Source organism: Leptosomus discolor, chromosome 20, assembly GCF_034619465.1.
Source record: "Leptosomus discolor isolate bLepDis1 chromosome 20, bLepDis1.hap2, whole genome shotgun sequence".
Lineage (NCBI taxonomy): Eukaryota > Metazoa > Chordata > Aves > Leptosomiformes > Leptosomidae > Leptosomus > Leptosomus discolor.
The window spans coordinates 8,760,073-8,778,544 of record NC_141410.1 but is presented as its reverse complement, the minus strand read 5'-3'; the positions used below and the strand labels follow the sequence as shown (position 1 = coordinate 8,778,544).

The 18,472-nt window shown below is 48.4% G+C and overlaps 1 protein-coding gene across 2 annotated transcripts; it reads left to right on the top strand.

The window, feature by feature from the left end:
* Positions 1 to 72: 72 nt before the first annotated feature.
* CCNL2 (cyclin L2) lies at positions 73 to 9,712 on the top strand. Of its 2 annotated transcripts, XM_086475986.1 has the most exons (11): positions 73 to 396; positions 1,415 to 1,489; positions 1,764 to 1,873; positions 2,147 to 2,267; positions 3,495 to 3,559; positions 6,383 to 6,482; positions 6,568 to 6,672; positions 6,895 to 7,036; positions 7,804 to 7,921; positions 8,004 to 8,096; positions 9,336 to 9,712. In XM_086475986.1, exons 1-11 carry the CDS (start codon positions 73 to 75, stop codon positions 9,688 to 9,690), a joined length of 1,608 nt encoding a protein of 535 aa, XP_086332112.1. In that variant the 3' UTR covers positions 9,691 to 9,712. The 2 variants fall into 2 exon arrangements, with proteins under 2 accessions (XP_086332112.1, XP_009958880.2); XM_009960578.2 differs by lacking the exons at positions 73 to 396; positions 1,415 to 1,489; positions 1,764 to 1,873; positions 2,147 to 2,267; positions 3,495 to 3,559 and having other exon boundaries at positions 4,315 to 6,482; positions 7,789 to 7,921.
* Positions 9,713 to 18,472: the final 8,760 nt, after the last annotated feature.

Here is an 18,472-nt window from a genome sequence, read left to right as displayed (position 1 = left end):
TTGAGGCAGAGGCGCCGCCCGGTGGGGAAGGAGAGCCGAGCCAGGCGTAGGCGGCGGCGGCACCACCACAAAATGGCGGCGGGGTCGGGCAGCGCGGCGGCCGTGGTAGCGGTGGGAGGCAGCGGCCCGGCGGGGCCTCAAACCGCCGGCGCTACGGCAGCGGGATCCGCCCCGGCGGGGAGCGGGGCGCCGGTACCGGGCCCTGGGGCGGTGCTGATCGGCGACCGCCTGTACTCGGGGGTGCTGATCACGCTGGAGAACTGCCTGCTGCCCGAGCACACGCTGCGCTTCACCCCGTCCATGAGCAGCGGCCTCGACCCCGACACCGAGACCGAGCTGCGCGTCACCGGCTGCGAGCTCATCCAGGCGGCCGGCATCTTGCTTCGTCTCCCGCAGGTGAGGGCTGGGCCGCGGCCTGGACGGTCGGGGTGGGGAGGGAAGGCCTCTCGCCGGCGGCCGGGGAAGAAGGCCCCGGCGGGGCGGGGCGAGCGTGGGGTTGGGCGTCTGAGGGGGAGATCTTTGTTCGCCAGGCCTTGGCCCGCTGGCGGAGCCGCCGCTCGGGCCGCTCTCCGCGGTTTGGGGAGCCGGGGAGCTGCCCCTTTTTGGCTGGGGGGGGGGGGGGGGGGGTTGGGGACGGGGAGAGCCCTTGGGCCTCCCCTCGGGGCCTGCGGCCTTCCCCGCCCGGCTGCGAGCAGGAAGCGGGTGATGTAACCGCCGGCCTGCGCCGCCCCCGCCGCCTCCGCGGGCGGGGCGGGAGCTCCCGCGGTGCCTCTTGAAGATCGAGGCCTGCGGAAGGAAGGCCCTCTCAGGCCCCTTTGCCTTGCGGTGACCTCGGAAAGGGGGTTTGTTTGGGTTTTTTCTCTTTTCTTTTCTTTTTTTTTTTTTTTTTCTTTTTTCCCGAGCGAGTTCCAATCGCGAACGTTCTCGTTGTTCTCCCGAGTGTAAAACTTTCCAGGCGTCTTGTAGCTGCCGAGTCTCAACTGCTCAAATTGTGTGATGACTAGGTGCAAATCACAATATGATCAGGTTCCCCCCCACGCACACACACCGAGAAAGTAAAGCTTTTCTGGCGTACTGCCCTAATTTCCAGTTTTTACTGGGTTCTAGTGTTTGGGTTGACTCTTTTTTTTTTCTTTAATTAATCCGTTTGGCGCATGTGTTCATACTTCATAAAAGAAGTTTGCAGTTTAACGTATGTATTTGACAGCGTTTGTGGTGTTGATAACATTTTGGGCAAGCTGATACTGAGGTTAGGGGTGCTAGTTTTCTTTAGATAACGCTGAACTTGCTCCTGTGCTTAAATATAGCTTAGCGAGTCTTCTGGGTCTTCAATCTGTTGAAATCATTCTGGGTAATTTCTCCTTGGAACTGTTAGTCGTTTGGTTAATACGTGTTGTGGTTCCTTCCTTTTTAGGTGGCTATGGCTACGGGACAGGTGCTATTTCAACGTTTTTTTTATACCAAGTCTTTTGTGAAGCATTCCATGGAGGTAAGAAAGCATTAAAAGATGTGTATAGCTACAGATGCCATTTAATCTTTGTGTTTTGGCAAGTTGTCATCTTAGATGTGATCAGAGCCTTAGTAATTGTAGATTTTATCGATCAACATGACTTTACAAAGCTACATAGTACTGTTTTTTGTCAAAATTACAGTATTTCCTTGTTTTACCACCATTTTCTCTTGTTATCCCTCCTTAAGCTGTTGGAGGCGATCAGTTCCTGATTTGAGCAAAACGTCAGTATGTTGCAATACTTCTGTTTCAGCATGTGTCAATGGCCTGTGTTCATCTGGCATCCAAAATTGAAGAAGCACCAAGACGCATAAGGGATGTAATTAATGTGTTCCATCGCCTTAGACATCTACGGGAAAAAAAGTAAGCTTAAGACTTTGAAATAATCTGAAGTATTTATGTTGTCTTGTAATTATTAAACTTCATGGGCCGATGATAGTATCATTCCCTGTTTCATAAATCAGGGAGCATCTTGAAGAGATCTCATGAAGGCGAAAAGTGAGTTGACCCGTTCTACGAAGTGAATATTTTTGGTGTTATAAATAGTGATGTCTCTTATTTTTCGCACAAACACAACCTGCATTTGAGAATTCTTTGAGGTTACGGTTATCTTCAGAATTTGAAATTGTCTTGCAGAAAACCTGTGCCTCTAATACTGGATCAAGAGTATGTGAACTTGAAGAATCAAATTATTAAGGCAGAAAGAAGAGTGCTAAAGGAGTTGGGATTTTGTGTTCATGTAAAGCACCCTCATAAGGTTTGTACTGTATAAGTTAACTTTTTCAGCAGTGTTTCGTGTGCTGTAGACACAGTCAGGCAGTCTGCTCAAAGCTTGGAAGCTGTGTGGGATAACAGTAGTTAATTCAGGAAAGCCAGCTTCTTACGATCCCAGTGTCTTCTTTCTCATTGAAGAGATTCTTACTAGTTGGTCTGGTGTCACTGCTGAATGACAACTGGAGGTGGATGCAAGTGCTGAGTATTCCTTGAAGTCAGATGACAGAAGTAGGTAGCTTTGGTGTTAGAAAATGTCAGCCAAGCCTAGATTCATGAGCAGAAAGGAATTTGGAGACCCAGAGTTGCGATAGCCTGTTACCAGAAACACTGTGTGTTATTGATCCGTCCTTGGGGAAGCACGCTGAGGTTACTGAACTCGTCTGAGCTAACCAGCAGTGCTTATGTTCTGAAAAGTCTGCTCAGGTGTGAAGGGCTTGACTGGAATTCTCAGTGTTTTAAGCAGAATGATACTTGAAAGGCGCAACTACTGCAGGTGTGTAAGTTGGTGCTTTAGTACCGTTGGCATTATGCCTTGGGTAGTTAAGTGTGGTAAAAGAACCTGCTGCTTCTGTGCCAGCAGAACTTGGGATCTTGCTCTTTCTTCCTCTAAAAACTGCTGCTGTCTCCAAGTCTTCTTTTTAAGCCTAGTAGACTTTCAGAATTCGCTCATGTTACCAGTACCCCAGAGGACGACTGTACTTGTTTGTTAACTGGTATGAATTTTTGCTGTGAGAGTAGTCTTTCTGTCTGCATCCTTGTTTTCCTTTAAAACCTAAGAAAAAAACCCGAGACTGAACAAACCAGTGACACACGACATGTTAGATCTGTTCTCTGCAAATACTGTCACTCTTCTGTTACGGCTTACTGCAGCTAGCAATATTTTCTCCCGAGTTACAGCTAAAAGGAATCGTGAGTTGTATAGGAGACCATACCTAGCTTGAAAAGAGTTGAAGACAAGCCTTCTAGATGAATAGCATGATGCCTGAGCTCGGAAGACGGAGAGCTAGGAAGGTCAGACCTGTTTGAGTGTCCAGCTTCTGCACTGGCGAGCAGAAGGTGGGCGGATAAGCACTGGGGGTGTTGTGAACACTCTCACGTGGAGTGTCTTAGAACTTGAAAGAGAGTAACAGGTGCCTCACGGATGTCCCTCTGAAATAAATGGGTGGCTCTGGAGATTCTTGTTAATAACTCAATAACCCGTATCTTCCAGATAATCGTTATGTACCTTCAGGTATTAGAATGTGAACGTAACCAACACCTGGTCCAGACTTCATGGTAAGTTGATTTTCTTTGTTATAAGAGACCAGCAGGGGCAGTAGCAGAAATATGTCACTTGAGGCACTCTGGGCAGCATTGCTCAAATGATTGTGGGCCACACCAGACAGCTCCAGTGTTTCTTGGCGTGCCCCAAAATGTTGATCGGCCTCTTAAGTTAGAGGCACTGTTTTAATGGTAAGGTAGCCTTCCACCCTGACTTCTCACTTCCCTCCTCTCTGCTTTCACTTTCCAGCTGAAGGGATGATGTTGAGTGGGTTGTAGCGTTTCCTTGGGTTTCTTTTGTTCTTCAGAGAAAACTATGAGTTAAAGTCTGTTACCAGTGCTGGGAAATGGCTTTTCCCAGGGCTTGAGCTTGATTACAGGTGTATCAGGAACTCAGCGCAGATAAATTTGTTATCTCTATGGATAATGTCAGATGTCAGCTTCTAAAACTGGAGAAACTCGATGTTTTCATGTTTGCCAAGAAATGTCCTCTGCCTTGTCGCTCTATTTACCGTAAAGATTTGCTTGGGGATGGGAAGCTTATGTAAAAATTCCAGGTCTTAAACTTCGTAAATAGATAATGCATTTAAACAATAATGCTCTTTAACAGTACTGTGGTTTAAAAACCTTTAGTGAATCCAAAGATCATATTTCTGCTGACTGAACTGTCTGGTACTGTGACATGTGTGTAGAGAACCAGTTTTGACTTTTCTTTTCTGTACTCTTTTGATCAAAGGGTAGCCTCTGAGGGTAAGTGACTAAGACTTCTCCTCTGCTGCCCAAGCGCTATGGTGCAGGGATAGCTGCCGTCTTCAGTCAAACCAAAGCAGGCTCTACCAAGAGAAGGCTGACTCTAGACAGGTGGTATATACATGATAGTATAGTAACTGGCCAACTGCTGCTTGTGCTTATACTTTTTGCCTTTTTATTGTGCATTTTGACTGTTGTATATTTGATAACCTGATTGTTGAAGTTCTGAATGGTTTTTTTTTTAATGTTCCATTTCTATAACTGTTCAAATGATGTGTTCTTAAATGATGAAGCAAACTAAGGTGGGATGTCAGTCTTAATGGGGTGAATTAACACAGCAAACACCAAAATCTCGTTTCCATTTGTAAACTAGTTAGAAAACATTTGAGTACACGTGTGAAGCTTGGAGTCAAATGTAATACTTAGAGAAACTTCCCCCTGCCAGAGGTCACAGAACCATTGCATGAAGTAATCAAATGTGAGTTACAGACTACTCGTTACCAATTGTCTACTTGTTCTGAAAGGGGGGGCAGGTGAGGAGGGAGGAAATTACCCCAGCTGAGAAATGGTTCAGATGTTAAAATAACCTACTTGTCTGCTGATGCTTGTTGCTTCCAGAACCTGAAAACTGGTGGATGTCCAGTATAACTGTTTTTCGAGATGTGCGTTTTTACAACATTACCTTTTTTCTTCAAATATTGTGACAAGGATTCATTTCCTCGTGTGTCTGATTCTGAGCCCACAGGGAAAAATATGCAGAGGCCAAACTTGGAAGCAGGCATGTTTTTCCATTTGGCAAATTAGAAAAAGGCTGTATGACTTCCAGATGTTTGAAGTACCGCTTTCCTTTATCGCTTCTGTTGCCAAAAGGTTCGTGCTCTCTTTGTAGTGGGACAAGAAAAGTAGGTTTTGATGTTCCTTTCTGCCAGAAAGATGAGCTGATGTTTAGCGTTGCTTCTCGGGGGTAGCGGTTGCTCTTTGTATAAGCAGGACTGTAAGACAAGTGGGGCAGGTGGGAGTCTGAGACTCAGGAGATTCAAGTTCCTTCTGCCTGTCCTGTGTAAACTGGTTACAGGTATCTGGACTGTGGTCTCTGGTTCGGATGTCTTGGGGGTTAGTGAATCCTTGTATACTGGGTACCCGCATGGTTAGTTACCACTTTCAGAAAGTGTATTATTTTTGAGGACTTTCTATTGTGTCTGGCTTTAGCTCTTCCTTAACTGATACTTTGCTTGACATATGTGCCCCAAAACTAGATCTTTTTAAGCATATCAGCTGACAGATTCAGAGGAAGTTACTTTGTGTATTTAAGATTTAGAAGAATAATGCTTAAGTGTACTGACTGGAATATATGCAATATTTTACAGTTTTCTCATTCTGTGAATATTCATTTTAAGCAACCTTACTGACATGGGACAATTTGGAAACCATATTTCATGTGCCAAAGAGGAGATCTGCCCGAATACGGAGTATTCTCCTGAACTGATGTTCCCAAACACCCTGATTTCTTCTATGGCTGCTTTTTGCATCAAAAAGAACTCTGTTCTGGATGGAAAATAATGCTGCTGAAGGAAAAGGGACCCCTTCAACCTCCAGTGGAAGCTGATGCGTGCTGAAGTGGACTGCCTTTTCGTGGGAGGACTACTACCGGAGCTGCAGCTTTACGCAAACCGTCTGGGTTCAGACCTATTGCACAGAAACATGTGAACTAAAAGTCTCTAACTGAGTATTTCAGACTATATTATATGTTGTCTCGATGAAAATAACTTGTCTATTGCATGAGAGCAGGCCAGTAGAGGTCCAGAAGGAAAAGTGAAGTTAAAATTGGTTCTCTTTTCACAACTGAATTTTCAGCAGCCAGTCAGTCAAACTTAAATTCTGTCACACATCCCTCCCCTTGAGGGATTTTTCTTTTAAAAAAAATTTTCTCTAGTCAAATCATTCAGCTTTTCTTTAGATTTACATGTTGAAGTTGTAGTAGCAGAATGCAGAAATAGTCCTTGTAGAAGTGTAAACCCAAACAAAAACCCAGAAAACCCCAGACAACTTTGCAGTGCCATGCAACCTTGCTGATATCCTGTCTTTCAGGAATTACATGAACGATAGCCTGAGAACAGATGTCTTTGTGAGATTCCAGCCAGAAAGCATCGCCTGTGCGTGCATTTACCTCGCAGCGAGGACGCTGGAGGTGAGCATCTGCTTCCAGTAACTTCAAGTTTCTGAGGACTCTTAATAGAAGCAGAAAACTGAGCTTGTCTTCCCCTCCCTTTCAGATTCCCCTTCCTAATCGTCCACACTGGTTTTTGCTCTTTGGAGCAACAGAGGAAGAAATTCAAGAAATCTGCTTAAAAATTTTGCAACTCTATACTCGGAAAAAGGTTTGCTGCTTTTTTTTTGTTGTGAGTGCTCGTTAAAGGCTGCAGCTTAGAACATGAGTTGGAAAAACTTAACCCATTTGGAAGTAGCTGCAAGCCTGGTACGTTAAGTGGAACAGGATAGTGGTCACCGTGTCTGGGTCTCTAGATTTTATTTTAATTTCTGAATGAGCAGAAAGTCTGGTTTACTGAGCTTTGTGACACGTGGTGCTCCTGTGTTCGCAGGTTGATTTATCTGATCTGGAAAGTAAAGTAGAAAAGAAGAAATTGGCCATTGAAGAGGCAAAAGCACAAGCGAAAGGTCTGGTACCTGAGGGAGCCCCGAGTTTGGATAACACATCAGGATTTTCCCCTATCCCGAAAAATGGTAAGGAGTGGGTAACGTGTTTTTAATAACTCTTTCTTATCTTAAATGTATATTTACCCTTTTGAGATGCATACACAGTGCGATTTGGGGTTTGCGTGTGGCTTTTTTCTTAAGCTGGCTTCTAGCAACGGTTCAAATGGCAGAGTTTGAGTAGGGTTGTAACTCTGATTTCTTGAGACAGGCAAAGGCTAAAACCAAATTGGTCTAAAATTAAGGCTTAGTTTAAACTTACATACAACAGGGCTGTGCTTTTATGTGGTTTTGGCCATAAACTCGGACAAATCTTGCAGTTGGCATGTTAGGCTACAGCAGAGGTAGATTAGGAACTCTGGCAGGAGTAGTATTTTTGGGTGACGGCTGGGGAATATTTTCCTGCCTACTTGGTAGAAAGTTTCTAGTCTCCTGCATGTCTTGCCTAGAAGATAACATCTTCCTCCTCAGTGTACCTCTAAAAAGATAATGAATAATTGGTGAGAAAAGGAAGCTGCTGTTCTGACGTCTCAAAGCGGCTTTGAAAGCAACGCGTTACTATTGCGGTTCACTCCCTGGTGTAACTTCAGTCTTTTGGCAGAAACTTCTGCCTTCGGTGGATTCTTCTTGCGGGGGTTGCGTGTGCCTGCCTGTGTGTGTGAGTGCACGTGCAAGCTGCACGTCTGCAGCACGGGTTACTGCAGAGGCGGCGAAATGGGGCGAGGGGAGGCTTCGGTCCTCCTTTCTTCCACTAGCTGTGCTTTCAAAATGAGGTAACAAAGGCTTGTTTTTTCTAGAGTCTCCAAAAGAGGTTAAAGGAAATAAACCTTCACCCTTACCTGTTCAGGCAATGAAGAATGCTAAAAGGAAAATAGAGGGAGCGAAAAGGACGAGTTCAAATAGCCCAGTGAACGGGTAAGGCTTTCGTCATGCAGCAGCTGGTTTTGTCCCGTGACTACTTCAAGCGAAATAACGTGCTGTTTGTTGTCTCCTGCAGCGTTCAGAAAGGAAGAGAAAGCAGAAGTCGAAGTGGAAGTCGAGATCAAAGTTACTCCAGATCACCATCCAGATCTGCCTCCCCGAAGCACAGGTAGGTACTGCTGTAAGAGAAGGGCGTGGTGCTGTGGGGAGCTCCCACACCAAAATTCCACGGCGCTGCCACACAGAGGCTGCGAAATAGCACGGCAGGGTGTGCTGCTGGTTACAAGTCCAGAACTCGGCTGAGTTGTGCTGGGGCTCACGGGGGAGGGAGTTGCCGTGCCTGACCTTGTCGTGCCTGTGCCAAACAGGCTGGAGGGCGAGCGTGAGCCTGCTGGGCCGTTTCTGGGTGTCAGCCGGTTTGGTGGTGACGGACGGGCCCCCGAGCAGCAGGGTCTGTGTGTTGGTTTGGGGTTTTTGGATTGGAAGCTGGGTGTTAGTGGCTACAGCCTTGTGTGTTTACTGAGCTGTTCTGCAGGAGTTAAACCATTTTCTGCAGCAGATGAACTCTTGACTCCAGTTGCAGTCTCGTTGGCAGCTCCTGCAAAACCTCAGTTTCTGAAACACAAAACGATTCTGGTTTGTATCTAGTTGGGAGCAGTAGAGATTCGTGCCCCTCAGTCAATGAGGATTTGGCTCTTTGTTCAGCAGCCTGTCCCGTTGGGTTTGGTGTGTACTGATAAAAGTGGGGCTTGGTGTTAATGTGTGTGTGGAAAAGACCGAAGCAAAAATCTGCTGATTAAAATTCTTCAGAGTTGAGTTCGAAATTGTGTTTTTGTAGTTATCTGCATCTAGCAAAACGTCTTTAAAATCTGCTTTCTGTGCTGCTTTTGACTTTGGAATTCAGCATATAATGGTGATGCCCATAGAAGGGAAATCAAAGAGACAAAAGGAACATTAACTCCAAATTTGAGTGTTTTGCTGACGCTATTGCTGTAACTGAAGCAGGAGTAGTTGTTTTACCTTTTGGCTTGTTGTTGGGAGCCCTCTGAACCTGGCAGTTACTCTTAGCTCTTCATGCGTGTTTTCTGAGTAGTGAAGGAAAAAAATCTGGACCTGAGGCATGACTACTGTGCTGCAAAGGGCTAGGAGTTTGTGAAAATCAGGGTTTCTACAGTAGCCAGATGTGATCAAGCCTAGGACACCAGGTTAGCTTTCATGGGGTACTGAAGGATGGAATAGAGAATCAAGTGCCTGGTCCAAGGCTGTTTGCGTACCTTGGCTCTGAGTGAGAAGCGTTAGTCTGTGTGGTACTTGAAGTGTGGATTATGACTTAAGTCATGTAGAGTAATTCCATTTAGTATTGGGAACATCATACATGTTTTTCTCCTGCTCTTTTTCCTTTCCATAGGAAAAGTGAAAGTTACTCCACATCGAGCGGTTCCAAATCCCACAGCCGTTCCAGGAGCCGCAGTGACTCTCCTCCGAGACAGTTCAACCACAGTTCTAGCTACAAAGGTTCCAAGGTGAGAAGTTACAAGAAATCAAAAGACTACAAATACTCGACCCACAAACCACGGAAATCACGCAGCAGGAGCTCGTCGCGGTCCAGGAGCCGATCCCGGGAGCGCTCGGACCATTCGGGGAAGTACAAGAAGAAGAGTCACTACTACAGAAACCACAGGCACGAGCGGTCGCGCTCCTACGAGCGAGCGAGTCATCGCTATGACCGAGACCACCCTGGCCACAGCAGGCACAGGCGGTGAATAAAGCAAAACCGAGTCTTTCCTTTGGGATTTAAGCAGTGGAGTTCTTCCCCGCTCGGTCTGTGCAGCGTAGAGTTAACCTGGCTTGTAAACCACCCAGCTTGAGTAATGCCCGTGCCGCTGGCGGTTCTGTACTTCCTCTCGTGAGTCCAAAGGAAAGATGATCACGCAACAGGATGATGGGAAAGACTTAATTTGATAAATGTCTTGGTGACTGTTCTGCTGTTCGGCGCCTCATCACGCTGCAGAACGTGTCCGGGGCCGCTCCTCTGCCCGCTCCGTAGTAATCGCGTCCCGTAGCGCGGTGGAGTGGTGGTGGTGGTGGGGGCTTCCAGTTCCACCAGCAGGACCTCGGTTCCTCAGTGGTCTGGAGTACTGGGCTGAGCAGTCCTTCCCTGTGGAGCTGGAAGGCTCGAGGCAGGGCATAAACCCCTCGGAGTGGCTTGGTGCTAACAACGCTGTCTTTTCATACTGACTCCATTATGTTGTACAGATGTAAGGTGACTTTTTTTTTAGAGCTGTTGCCTATATTAGGTTATATATGTGTATATATATTTTGCAGTGTTACAGTACAGTATGGGAATACGGCCTTACTAGCCTTTACACTTTATCCACAATGTAAATAAGCATTTGTTTAATACAGGTGGAAGATATATACAGAAAATTCAAAACTTGAATTCTATCAAAAGACTTGTGTAGAAAATTCTGATAAATGTGAAAGTATTTAGCTCTGTGTATTGAGAGTAGTATATTTTTATCTGTGCAATGCTGCGTGCAGGCCACCAGCTCATAAGACATTTCCTATATATACGTTTTAAGTGGTTTGGAATTCTTTACTCAGGATCTTTGACACTCTGAAGAACTGGTAGTTTGTCAATCTGCATGCTTGTTGGAGAACAGAGCATTCAAAAAAAAAAAATAGCGACACCCCGCCCCCCGCAGCCCAGTAGTATCAGTTCTAGTGGTATATCTGAGCTGTTACTCTTATGCTCCCTAATTTCATTAAAGTATTTGATTTTCTATTAAATTTACTTTATAGTAGTTTCTTATGAGCTCTACCACTGTGCCTACTCGTAAGGAAAGAAACTGGGTGCGGAATGAAGAGATTGCCAGACTGTAGTAGGTTTCAGGCTAGCCCGAGTTGTGACACCCTGAGCACAGGTACAGCAGCCGTCCTGGAGGAGCAGGCAGGGGTCCTGTGTGGAGTAGGGTGCAGGTTGAGCCCCCAGAGCCCCCCTGACTGAGTAGATCTTGCTGGAGGCCCTGCCTGCTGGTTAAACTGCCTCTGCCCGTTCCGGGGGAAGCCTGAGGCTTTCTGGGGTCGATCTCGTAGGTGCCTCAGTGTGGCAGTGCCTCGTTCCAGCACTTCTCTTAAATCCAAACCTCTCTCGTGGCAATTCCCTGAATTGTTAACGTGGAAGCAAGGCAGCGGAAAGGGTTTGCGCTCAGCCTGCCTCCAGCCGACCTCCAGCCTACCGGTTTCCTGAGCTGGAGGTCGCGTGGGATTGCTCTGTGTCATCACTGGTGGATGTGTTTGAACTTGACTGATCTGTGATTGGGCCAAGCGATGCTTTTGACCTCGGCAGCTCCCTCTGACACCCTGTTCCGTAACAGGAATTGCTGCTTCACACAACAGTTACCTGTTGTGAATGTGTAATGAGGCACTGGATCATTTCAGGGGGTGCTGCTGTTACCCAGTTTTCCCTCTGCCCAGGAATTTCCTGGTCGGTTTGTAGTTCCTCACTGTAGCTGTGGTTACGTCTCAGCTGAGGAGAGACAACTAACTGAGAAAGGCAGGGGATAAAAGCCCCTCGCTCTTCAGCAGGGCACTGCCCTGGGGTGTTGGTTAATCTGTTCCTCAATCAGCAGAGCAGGGGCCTTAACTTGACCTTTGCACACAGGTGGAAACTAATTGTTTCATACCTCACATGCCAAATGCTTGAGTAGAAGTCGAAGCGTTGACGTAGCTGGGACACGATGTGATGCAAAAAGGAGCATCGGCCCATTCAAACGGGAACAACCTGAAGTAACGGGGTTGGTGAGAGACTGCCTAAGTCTTTCTGATCTTGCTGCCTGGGTATTGCTTGGAGCAGGTCAGCTCAAATCTCTTTACTAGTTCTGGTTCTAAAAGGTGGTCAGTGCTTCCCTGTTTAATGCCTTCATTCTGCTCCAGATGCTTGGGGGATGGTGTCCTGGCCCGTTCCCGAGGTAAGCAGTGTACGGGGAGGTGGGTTTCCAGCTGCACCCTCCTCCAGAAAGACACGAAGAGGAATTTCCTTAGTTAACTCTCAGTGCTGTGAGCTACAGCCACGACCTTCCTGCCCTGAGCAGCGTGGACGAGGATAAAGGTGAGAGCCAGGCTGTGCGCACTCTTCTACATGGATTTCACTCGGCATAACCGTCAGCATCTGTGCTGATAAACCACTGTGCTCGTGTGCGGTGCTGAATAAATAGCCATCGGCTTTCTGACACACTTGTGAAAATCTGGAGAGGAAAAACCAAGGGAGAGGGGGTGTAAACAGCAGTTTGGTTCCAGAACTAAAGGGGTTATGTCACAGGACTGAAAGACGCCCTGGTCTAGGAGAGAACAATCTGTCTTTACCAGCAAAAAGCCCGATGCAGGTGGTTACCCCGAGCGTCTTGGCAGCAAGGTGGGCTTGGGAGAAGGTGCGTGGAGTAGCTGGGGGAAGTGAGAGAGACCTGTGGGAATACGGGGGGAGTAGGTGCCCCCTGGGCTGTGCCTGTTCTCTCGATCCGTAAGGGCAGGCGGCTGCCGTGGCTTTTCCTTTGCTCAGGGAGCCCAAGGCGAAAGCGTCGCTGCGTTGTTGGGTCACCAGGGGAATCCACAAGTGCGAGCGGTTTTCCAGCATCCGCTGTGCTGGGTGCGGTATCCGTCATCTTCACAGCCCCGTTCCAAATACAACACCCCTTCCCTCCCATCCTTCAGCCAGCCCAAGCAGCACTACAACAGAGGTGGGTTTGGGGGTGGTTTGGGGGTTCTCTTATTTTTTTTTTATTCTGTCTAGACCTATGCCAGGGGCTTGTCTTTAATCTCTGTGTGTATGCCCACCGGTTACTGTGTGCCTCAGGCACCAGCTGAACTTCATGAATGGGAACAGCTCTGGTCCTCTTCACCCCTCCAGTAATGACCAGCTGCACAGGTAATGACCAGAGGAGGTCTCCAGGAGATCACAGAGCTGTGCTTCACAGGAACCTCGCCCTTTGACACACAGGAAAGAGAAATGGGCCGTGTGTCTGGTCTTGGGGTGTGAAAGTGTTTCAAAGTGGATAAACATCTGTGGTGGTTTTGATGTGAACCACCATGGGAGAACCGTCGAGACAATGGGGGGGGGGAAGCAAGCACTGCTGACGAGAAGCAAGCCAGAAGTCCCATTATCGGAGCTGAAGTTATTTTTCTTCTCTTTTCTTGGCACCAGTTTGCATTTGTTCACTTAAGCCTTTGTGCGCGCAGTCCCTGTGGCAGGTGTCGAGTGGATGTGATTGGGCACAACACTGAAAGAGCCTCGGGGGGGGGAAAAAATCAGCCCGGTCTTCTTAAGAAACACTGTGTGAAGTCACCACTTTGTTCCTCACACATGCTGAACGCCCTCTTACAACCCCACGTTTTGTCTCTTTACATCTGATGAAGTGTCAGATGCTTTTCCCAGTGTCTTCTACTGAGCTGAAAGGAAACAGGGCTGCTTTTTGTCTTACTAGAAAAAACGTCCTCACCTTGGGGTCATCTGATGGGGTAGCAGTCGGAAACCACTGGTGTCTGGCAGAACCGGTGGTTTGTGTGAAGTGATAACGCCGAGACAGCCCGTACCCTAAGTGTGACTTAGGAAATCGCCCATCAGGCAGGCAGTCCTGCGCCTGAGCTCTGGGGGAACTTGGCAGCTCTTTGGTGAAGAGTTGCTTTCCGAACCTTTCAGTTCTTTCATTTTGGCTCGTTTTCCTCGTGAGCGGAGCTGACTATAGACTGAGTGATGCGTGACCTGCTGAGATGTTACTTCGCTATTTACCGAAGGATCAACTGCTCTTTTCTAGGTACCAGTAGTGTTTGATCTGTGCGTGTTTCAGGAGGCTGGAGAAGTGGTGCGGGCTCCATTAGGCATCGCCTTGAATCCAAACACGAAGTCCTTGTAGCCAGCAGTGACCACCTCTGACCTGACTAGTTCCTCCAGCTGTAACCTGTGCCGTTCGCTGTATCCCTAGTACCGAGACCAATCGTTTTCCTTTAGCTCCCCCCAGCTACCAGCGCTTGTGACTGTGTCACAGATCATACGGTATTTGGGATTGGTTCCCAGCCTGCAGTGCTACTGGGTAAGAAATCATGAGAGAATCTGAAAACAAAAAATTCTAGTTCTCATGGTTACAAAGATTACAAACCACAGAAACCTGTGTGTGTCAGGCTGAGCAAACGGAAGACGAGGAGCTCAGGCTTAGCTAAAATAACTGGTTTATATATAGGGGTCTGCATATGCAAGTCTCGGCTCATGAGGTGAGTTACGACCTGTTTTCTGAATATCTGAAGGCTGCAGCGGGGCGCTCGCTCGTCAGAACATCTCTTGGGTGGCTCTTCTGTGATCTCTCTGTATCTGGTGTTGGTGTGTAATTCCCTCTGCTTGGAGAGAGGTCACCTCACTGGCCAGAAGCTTTGAAGGGACAGTGCTTACTGAAACCTCTGACTCGGAAGACACTATGGCCTTGGCCAGGCTGTGGTTCTGTCTCCTCAGGTAAAGCCTTCTGCCTGCTCTGGCAACGCCACCTCATCCTTCCTTCATGGGAAATAATTCTCTGGGCTTCCTGGCTAATGTTTCCTCAACAAGAGACTCCACAGCTCGAAGTCCAACGTGCAGGTAGAAGGTCACACTTTCAGGTCTGTATTTGCTCTGTATCAACAGAGGCTCAGCCAACAAATCTTTTGCTTTTTGGGTGAGATCCTGAAGAATTATTTCTTCAAATGCAAAGCTTCCTCTAGCTCGGTGTGTGCCAGGCAGGTGGTGACCAAAAGGGAAAGATTCCCCCCCCCATGGGGTGAGCCAAAGACGGGAAGCTGGTGGTTGACGTGATCAAAGAATAATTGAATGAATAGCAAAGCTTGGAATTCTTGAGATCAGGTGCTAAAAGCAGGGTTCAATTCCCCGTTAGACACTTGGAAGGGAGGCTTTCGTTAAGATTTACCATAACCTTCAGCAGAGGCGGGTGCTGCGCCCTTTCCACCTCTGGAAAACCAGTGTGGGAAAAGGGAGAGAGGTTCAACTTCTGGCAGAAACCGTCCACCTTCCTTGCCCAGCTCACTGCATGTGCCTTGGAGTCTGGCCAGAACCTCTGGAGCCCCCTGCCACCTCTGGAGCCCCCTGCCACCTCTGGAGCCCCCTGCCACCTCTGGAGCCCCCTGCCACCTCTGGAGCCCCCTGCCACCTCTGGAGCCCCCTTCACGTCTGATACGGCCAGGTCTGAAGTACCCAAACTGCTCACGGCTCTAGTTCATGGCAGAGTGTTTTGTGCACCTCTGTTTGTGAAGGGTGGCCGGTCTTTTCACGCTTGACTTCCTACAGTCTGCTCAAACTGAACTCTGCTGACCTGAAGGCTGTGGATGAGTGATTCAAAACCATTTAGTTAGAGGGAGTGTCTGGTTTAAGTCATATTTTTCTTGTTTTGCTCACAGACTATCGGTCTAATAATGATTTATAGTTCCACAAACACTATAAATATCTTGATATTCTGACTTGTGGCACCCTGAGCACAGGTACAGCAGCCGTCCTGCAGGAGCAGGCAGGGGTCCTGTGTGGAGTAGGGTGCAGGTTGAGCCCCCTGAGCCCCCCTGAGTGAGTAGATCTTGCCAGAAGCCCTGCCTGCTGGTTAAACTGCCTCTGCCAGAGGTGGAAAAGGTGCCAGAGACCTGCAAAAAACCCCAAAAGCCTTGCAGCATGTCCTGCACAGCCAGACCGAAGCCAAAAAGGAGCTGAATGAATGGAGCTCCCTCAAATACAGAAACTGCAGGCAGCAATTATTTAAGAGTATTGCTTTGTGCAAAATAAAAGGATTTTCTCCGTTGTCCTGCCAGGTAACTCCTCTCCCAGGGTTGCCAGGCAACTCTTCTTTTAATTGTCTTTAGATGTGGGTGAGAAATTACGAAGCAAAGCAGTTCTGCCTGTGGTGTATCCAACTCTGCTCGGGTTGAGCTAAACAGCAGGAAAACTTGCCTTTTTAGGCTGTGGTTAAGTGTGCTGGCATCTGGACTGGACTTCAAGAGTTAGACAGCAGTAGGCCTGCGGGAACGAGCTTCTAGTATGCAGAACTTGGTTAAAAGCCATGGCAAACAGCGCAGGAAGAGCTGGAAAGGAGATGGTGAGAGTGGAGAAGGTGGGACTGGGGCTGGCCCGATCCGCTGCGGAGGCAGTTCCCCTCCAGCTGCTGGAGGAGGATCCTCCGGCGCCAGCCCTGGTTGCTGTTTGCCTTCTCCAGCGCAGCAAGGAGCTCTGGGCACCTTTTCTCTCTCACACGTGCCTCGCTCCATCTTGTAACTCGGCTATTTACCTCCTGCTGCTTGGAAAAAACGCGTTGCTAACGGGATGGGACCTCGCTTGCTCAGGGGAGTCTGTCACCAACTCTGTGTGACCTTGGGCTGCATGACTGGGCCCTGTCCCAGTTTTCTCCATCTATAAAAGCAGAATAAGAGGTTTGGTTTTGTTGGGTTAGTTTTTGGTTTTTTTTTTTTTAGGGCAACCTTGCAGCTTTGAAAAGCATTACGTAGAGTTCTGTACGTGTCAATTCTGTGTCTTGTGTGCCTAGACAATAGCAGGGATTTTCAGTGTAAGTTTTATTTACTGAAAAAAACATCTTCCTCTAGACTGTTTCTTCCCCTTTGAGACCAACTCTGAATTTCAGATGAGAGAGAAGCACCCTGCGCCCAAAGGCCTCGCTGGCAGTGACAAAACTCCCCTTGACTTCAGCGGGATTTGATCCGGTTTGTTCCATGATCAGCACCGAAGCTGCTGGCAGAAGAATACTCCAAACGGAAGAGGTGCTTCCACTGACAGGACCCGGACTAGAGGAGGAACAGGGCCAGGAATACCTGGGAAAGGGATGGCAGATGGCAGCGAAACAGAGTCCAGAAGTGATGGTTGTGGATTTCACCTGCAGGCAGCAAGTCGTGTTCGATTGCGAGAGCAGCACTGGGCACCTGACGGGTGTCTCCGGTCAGCGAAGTTGCACTGTGATCACATCACCCCCCATTACAGCCCTCCCTGTGCCGTGGAAGGGGTGTCACGAGTGGCCGAGTACTTGTGCACCCACCCCTGCGCACGCCAGCACGAGCCCAGGGGCTGCCGATCCCCCCGCTGCTGCCGCGGGCTTAACTCCTGCGCGTGAAATTCCAGCGATGCCCGGCGGCACCAGCACCCTGTGCTGACAGCACGGACTGGATACGTCACAAGCACAAAGAGGTCAACCAAGCAGCTTTATGCCTGACAGGGTTTTTTTTAAAAAAAAAAGTCTCCAAAACCAACGAAATGCTGTTGGTAGTGCACCAAGGGAGTTATTCTGAACTTAACGCAGTGCACAGGGGAAGGAAGGTAACTGATTAAATGGCTTGGAAAAGAAGAGAGTGTTAGTGTGGGTGAGATAGAGGGAGATTTCTGGAAAGGAGCTTTATTTGGAAGAAAGGAGAAAAATACAGGTATCAGTATATGAGGCAACCTTACTGCTGGCTTCTCACCACCTCTGATCTTTGCACAAAGCTGAGCTTTTCCCACTAGCTTCAGCGAACAGGGGAATCTAATTCTCTGGATCTGCTTTAAGTAAAGGGTGATGGACACACACATTCATCTTTACGTGTGGCAGAGCAATAACCAGATGTTTATTTGATTGTTTTCATGCTCTGGAACCCCTTGATAGTGGCCGTTGATTCTGCGTGTGTGAGCTCTGGCAGCTCATGCACGGCTGACTGTGTAGTCGCTCCAAACCTCCATGTGTGAGACTGGCCTCTTACCTGCAAGGCTGAGCTGAGCTCCAGCGAGTGACCACTCATCCCCGTCAGGGTGATCAGCCCCCCCTGGGCAGCGCCGTTCCCAAGGGCACTGAACCTTGAGAGGATGGAGGGCTTGGAGGCCCTTCCCGACGGTCCTATTGTGCAGTTGCTCCCAGTTGATCCATTCATGGCATGGGAGGGCTCTTCAGCCTTTAGAGCACTTTTCCTTATGAAAACAATGTCCTGGGGCCAGCAGAGGACACGATATGGAAATAGGGAGAAGGAGGTTCCTACTGCCTGAGAACTTGGATAGCAAAGCTGGGGAATTCCTTCTCTTTCCTGTACAGCTGATGGGTAAAGACAGAGATCTGAATTTCAATGAGACTTCTCCAAACCCTGCCATGGACAAGTCTGCCTTTCTCAGAAGGGCACAGGAATGTACCAAATGTACCAGGCAGCGTGAACACGCTCTCCCTCGCTTGCCCGGGGCTGCCAAAGGAAGCTGTTGTGTAGCCAGGAGTTGGGGTTTAATTCTCTAAACCCCAGCTGAGCGTCTGAACCTGGGCCCAGGGAGAAAGGGACAGGCCTGACTATACTTTGTGCGCAATGGGTGGCACTTGCACCCTCCAGCCTCCTCTGCCGCCAGCACTAACGGCCTGTAAAGGAGCCACTGAGACTTCAGCAGGAGTGGAGCGAACCCCGGGACAAGAGAATAGTCATTCTACGGCGGTAAGTCAGGCAGAGCACAGTGAAAGCCAACAGTGTTTTCGACACCTTAGCAGTCCTCAGAGCCCTGACACAAAGCCT

Bases quoted from the DNA above. Each gene is read 5' to 3' on its own strand.
- CCNL2 (XM_086475986.1), top strand. From the start codon at position 73: ATGGCGGCGGGGTCGGGCAGCGCGGCGGCCGTGGTAGCGGTGGGAGGC. The intron at 1,490-1,763 runs GTAAGAAAGCAT...CTTCTGTTTCAG, and splicing joins TTGTGAAGCATTCCATGGAG to CATGTGTCAATGGCCTGTGT. The intron at 6,483-6,567 runs GTGAGCATCTGC...CCTCCCTTTCAG, and splicing joins TCGCAGCGAGGACGCTGGAG to ATTCCCCTTCCTAATCGTCC.